The following is a 5,817-nucleotide window of genomic DNA, read 5'->3' on the forward strand; positions in this document are numbered from 1 at the left end:
TAACATAGTGTAGAGCAGCGTCTATACTGAGTCCAGTTGACTGTCAGACCTCTATTTATCACTGAGGAGTGTGTGTACCATTTCCATATAGCAGAGATTATATTCAATATGAATCTAAACGCGTCCAGCAACCTAATTGATATAGACGTACAGCACTATTTATGTATGTACATGTGTGTACAGTATCTGCATTGCATTGCCTGTAGGAGAAGTGATATACAGACATAACTGTAGCCTATATGCAGGCGACAACCCCCCCACAGTGACAGATTATAATTTGAACCCTGGGAAGACCCATTTGCATATTGTAGAATGGACATCAAAGTGACATTTCTATTTTTACACCATCAGCTGGCTGGCTGCCATGAACAAGGACTTAAAACAAGAAGACAAAAGCTGTGTCTACACCCAAAATATAAGACTGCAAAATAGTAATTGCAACATTATCACTCTGCCACCCCAAGTGGGAATGTTTCCTGTCTGGATTCTTTGATCTTTGATCTCAACAGCAGGAAACCATTTGTAGCTCTAAAATCCATACTCCAAACAAATCCATCTTAATAAGGCATTTAGGCAAGTAAGGAGTCATGAAATCTTTCTTAAACCAAGTGATCAAAAAACACCAATGGGGTGAGACATCTTAATATTGTCAATTGCCAAAACAGGTGAAACTGGAGGGTTTTGAATTGTCTCACTGTAATGGCATATTTCTAAAGATTTTAAAAGATTTTAAGACTTAATAATAGACTAAATGACGTGTTAAGATGGACATTTTTTGCAATGCTGTTACACTGATCCCCCCAAAAAAACAACAGATAATTGAACTGAATAGATTATGGTTCAGCCTCAATTTATTCACAATACAGATCCATAATCAATGTTAGCCAAATGTTAATTTTCTAATTCCGATGGGAGTGGGAGCTGTGGCCTAAGGGTGGGGCTTTGGAGTATAGCAGCAGTCAGTCATGCTGTGCTTAAGAGTATCCTCTAGTCTCTGCTGGGCACTAATGAGCAAGCAACGCCCCCCCGGTGAACCTGCAGCTGCTGTCTCTGGTGTGCACACACACACACACACACACACACACACACACGTCGAGCCTCTCTGATACGAGCGGACACGTGCATCAGCTCCATGTGCATCGTAATAAAGTACATGCTTTCTTTAAAACATTAATGGGGTCTATCACAAGCTGGGTGGGGCTCAAAAGTGATGATACAACGGAGGCAGCAGTAGAATAAACTTGGCGTAGATAAACTTGTGCACACGCATATCACTATCCAATAACTGCTGATTGTCCAATTGAATTAGACACATGCACACTTGCACAGCAGAGTTTTGGGAACGTCTTGTTCCCCGGTGATGGATGGATAGATGTACAGACGAACAGATGAACACGTCTGCACTAATGGTGTCTGAACATTTGTCGAGCCAGACATTTTTTACACCATCATCAATACAAGCCCCCCCACCTTTCAGCTGAGGTGGTGAGGTGTGTGTGTGTGTGTGTGTGTTGGGAGGGGGGAGGGGGGGGGGCGGGCGGGGGTAGAAACCTGATGGCCTCCACCAGTCTCTATGGTAACCTGTTGGCATACAGAAATGTCTGGAAGGCTTTAATGGATTTTCACGGTTATGAGAGCAAAACAGCGCTCCAATCCAGTCCAAGCCCAAGTGACAATCAAAAACCACAGGGGAGATAAATTTCCCTGTCCCTTGTTCTGACATAGCTTTCACCAGAGTTCACTGATTTGCTGTTTGTTGGTAAAGGAGGGAATTTTCCCTGCTAGGCATTTGCTGAATGTGATTGTCGGTGGTTTCTACAATACCTAAGGAGATAACTGGTATGCATGAAAAAAAGACCAGAAGTCTTTAGTCCACTTTGTATTCTTTGTACCATTATTATAGTTAGAATCAATTCTGACTTGAGTTATACAGAAATGTATCATGCCAGATAAAGACTTTTCAGGTACATCTAAAATTAGATTTAACCACAAAACTGCTGTGTAGAACATTTCCTGCCTCAGTAAATGACATGACTTAAACAATGAGGAAATACATATTTTATCATTAAAGCTTTTAACTACATAATGTAACTTTTCCTGCAATGTATGTAAGATAATGGTATTCTAGTGCCACCTAGTGATTAATCTAGTAAATAGATTTGTGCAGCCACAAATTCTGACACTCATTTGACCTAGAATATTTTAGGACTACCATGGGCACATATGGATTTATTTTTGTAAATCATATTACATTTGGCCATTCAAATCATTGCAGCCTGATATTAGGCCTGTATTACTGTCCTGTGGCTCCTGAGCTCAGCATTTCAAAACCTCTCTAACAGAATTTCCATAATCAAATTGAAAATTGAGTTTTCCAAAACTAAATAAATTATATTCAAAACAAATAAATGAGATAATTCATAATAGGATTTGTATTGGATAATCCAGTCCTGCTTTTAATCAAGCTTAAATGTTGTTTCTGCAAAACTTAAAGGCATAATTTAGGACAGTTTTGGTGCCAAATAATATAGACTGAAAATACTTACATTTTATTAAATTATAATATATAATAATAAATAAAACTTTCCATACACGGACTGTAGGCTACCATCTGCTCTTGCAAACCTTGTTGAATGAATCAATAAAAACAGTTTGCATGGAAATGGGAAGTTTTCTTTTAATAATTTTTGCCATCCAGTGAGACACTCAACATTTGTCTTTGAGTTCTTATGCATTGTATACTTGTGCAGATAAGTGAATAAAAGTAACATACAAACTGTCTTTTACACTTTTTCCATCTAGCTCTCTTTTTGAACAGACATGTTATAACATTGTAACAGACAAGATAAAGGTGTATTTAAACACTGCAAATCTGGATTATGTGATCTTGAAGTATCTGGATCAGAATGATTCTATCTGGTAGTATTTTGAAAAAATGAATTGAAATCAGTCTGAGATCAGTCGGACTACAAAAAGGGGATTCGAAAATCTGTATAACTCTGATCCTGATTGGACATTTTGAAAAACTGGGATTGGAACTTGATACCTTTCAAATACCAGACATCAGACAAACACACATCTATAAAACCTCTGTCACCTTGGGAACTCTCATGGTGGTGGACTCAATCTTTCAGTCTACAGTTAAGTCTTTCTTGTCCAAACATTGTAACATTCCTAGTCCTGAGCTTGAGACTAAATTAGCTCCTTAAAAAGTCAGCTGTACCACACCTGTTAGGCCTCAGCTTTTCAGCCATTTAACACAACCCCACCAACACTACAAAAATATCAAGTTATTCAATCAAATACTGAGTCTTAAAATATTATCTTTCTCAAAACAAGCAAACAATTATGCCAAAGTAGTGAGATCTTTTTCACTTTTTCTCAAAGCAAATTGTTTCAAGAGGTTTCTTGGATCAAGATACATTATCTTGATACTAGTGGAGTGATGTGACTTATTCAAGAGAAGTTTTTAGAATGAAATGACAGTGTCTTGAAATAAGGCGGATCACTTGATTGTATTTTTATTTTTTATTTTTTTTAAATAAGTCTAACTGCATTGGAAACAAGGTACATTTTTCAACTTGTTTTCAGAAAAATAAGATTCTGGGACTCAAAATCACTTCAGATCAGATGGATATTTTGCAGCATACTCCGTGATAAATAATGATGATGTTTGTCCACAAACATCATCACAGGTGACATCACTGTGTTAGTAGTCAAGGATAAAATAACCACAAAGCAAACTCAAGTGGCATAGTAAACAAAACAAACATTTAATCAAATTTAATAAAATCTTCAATCCACACCTTGTGAACGGGCACCTAATTGGTGAATACCAGCATAAGGCTAATTAGTTACAGTTAATCTCAATCAAAACTAAAAAAAAAAAGTAAAGAAGCAGAGATAATAAGATTGCTGAAGATGTTATGGCCTAATTTACTTCATTTTTAGAGTCCTCTCCCAAAAAATAACAAACACAATCCATGGGAAATATGATACAAGTGGGAAGTGGTAGCCAAACAGTCCAGAAACAAAGGCCGTCCACTTTATGGGACAGTTGTCATGGCAAACTTTTAGCCCTCACTTCCAGGAGCCGGACTTGCCCTTGGCCCCGCGGGAGGTCTTAGACGCTTTGGAGCCTCTCTGGTGGTCACTGACTCGGTTCCGGAGCACATAGATGTCGTACTTCTGCCTCTTGAGCTTCTCGGCCAGCTCGAACTTCTCGGCGTGCAGCTGGTGGAGCCACTGCCAGAGGTCATGTGCCTTCGCTGCCAGCTTCTCCTGGTTGAGATGGTCGATGTTGAGGGGCTTACGGCGGTCCATGAGCGCCTTCTTTTTCTCTTCACGCGCCGTCAGCTTCTTGCCCTTCTTCTGGTCCACCTTCTGCAGGTAGCCGCCGAAGGACTTGTTGGTGAAGATCTTCTTCTTCTTGGCTTCCTCCTCAGCACGGAGCTTGGCCGCCTCCTCCTCCCGCCTGGCCCGCTCCTCGGCCACCTGCGCCTGGCGCTCGCGCTCCCCCTCGGCGCGGACCCGTTGCTGTTCGGCCCGGTCGGAGCGGCGGCGCTCAATGCGGTTACGCAGGGCCACCAGCTCTTCCTCCTCTTTCTGACGGGTGGAGAAATGCAGCTCGATCAGGGTTTGGAGGTCGTTGAAGTCTTTCTCCACTCTCTTGCGGTGGAGGTCATCAAAGTCCACCTTCTCACCATCCGGGAGCTTGGGAGGAGCAATATTTGGCACATATGTCGTCTTAGGCCGTCGTTTGGACTCTTCCTCGCCATGTTCACCCTCCTCTGCAGGCTCTTCTTTCTTCTCTGCCTCATCGACTACATCCTCCTGTTCCTCTTCGGCTTCTTCATCCTCATTCACCTCCTCCTCCTCTTCCTCCTCCTGTTCGTATTCCTCCACAATTTCCTCGGTGTCTGACATGATGTTCACCCTGTCTAGGAGGCAGTCCAAGGAAGAGCGACCAAGAGAGACACACCCAGACCGGCTGGTGCCTTGCACACAAGAGAAGAGTGAGGTCTCAGACGTGCAGCTTGGGGTTTTTAAGGGTTTGCCTTTACCATGTGACTGCTGCCAGACCAAAGTCCCCAGTCTATGGGTCAGCAGCAGGGGGGATTTTCAGACAGATGGAATGGAGTCTATTTTCTCCTTCACCAAGTCTTGTCAGCCACCCACACCCCCACTTATCCCCTAGACCCCTGCTCTCTACTCTGACCCTAGAGCACACTCCCTGCTCATTCCTTTGTAAGGACAGGATGAGTGACTATTTCAGATACACAACAGATGCACACACACTTGTGCTTTCCAGGGCCACAAAGCAAGAAGCGTTCATCATAACATAGGTTGTTATCCAGAACAAATAACATACATACTTTTGTACTGAGTCGCTACATTTGACAAGAGAGAAAGAGCAAATAATGAATCCATATTGTACACAACTTGGGAAACTTGCATAACAGCTTAAAAGTGCCATAGCAATCTACGGTGCTTAAGAACTTCCATTAACAAAGCAAATTGCAATCTCTAAAATACCCTAGAGGAATGTCACAGCCAATGGGTACAGCTAATGATGAGTTCAGCTGTCACATTTTCCAAATTGAGCTTTTACCTTGAAACCTTGTGCACTGTAGCATCAACAAATAAATCCAATATAATTATACCTGAAATTATGTTTGAGTTAGAAAATCTAACAACACTGTAAACAAAAGTGTGTACAAATAATATAATAATTGGAGGTAGGCAGACAATACATTTTAAATTTGCATTAGTATTTGAATAGCTATTTCTGTAAAGAAAGCAATGCTCAACCAAAGA

General features: G+C 41.1%; 1 protein-coding gene across 2 annotated transcripts; it reads right to left on the reverse strand.

The window, feature by feature from the left end:
- Window positions 1-4,080: 4,080 nt before the first annotated feature.
- tnnt2c (troponin T2c, cardiac) lies at window positions 4,081-4,926 on the reverse strand. Of its 2 annotated transcripts, XM_071528137.1 has the most exons (2): window positions 4,867-4,926; window positions 4,081-4,833 (listed from the first exon to the last, which is right to left on the reverse strand). In XM_071528137.1, the coding sequence occupies exons 1-2, from the start codon at window positions 4,924-4,926 to the stop codon at window positions 4,081-4,083; spliced, it is 813 nt and encodes a 270-aa protein (XP_071384238.1). The 2 variants fall into 2 exon arrangements, with proteins under 2 accessions (XP_071384238.1, XP_071384230.1); XM_071528129.1 differs by having other exon boundaries at window positions 4,081-4,926.
- Between the last annotated feature and the right edge of the window lie 891 nt (window positions 4,927-5,817).

The sequence above is a fragment of the Centroberyx affinis genome, unplaced genomic scaffold, assembly GCF_046629955.1.
Source record: "Centroberyx affinis isolate AG114_WGS23_722 - 3 ecotype Tasmania unplaced genomic scaffold, CSIRO-AGI_Caff_v1 ptg000120l_1, whole genome shotgun sequence".
NCBI lineage: Eukaryota > Metazoa > Chordata > Actinopteri > Beryciformes > Berycidae > Centroberyx > Centroberyx affinis.

Coding starts and splice junctions, on each gene's coding strand:
- tnnt2c (XM_071528129.1), bottom strand. CDS start 4,926: ATGTCAGACACCGAGGAAATTGTGGAGGAATACGAACAGGAGGAGGAA.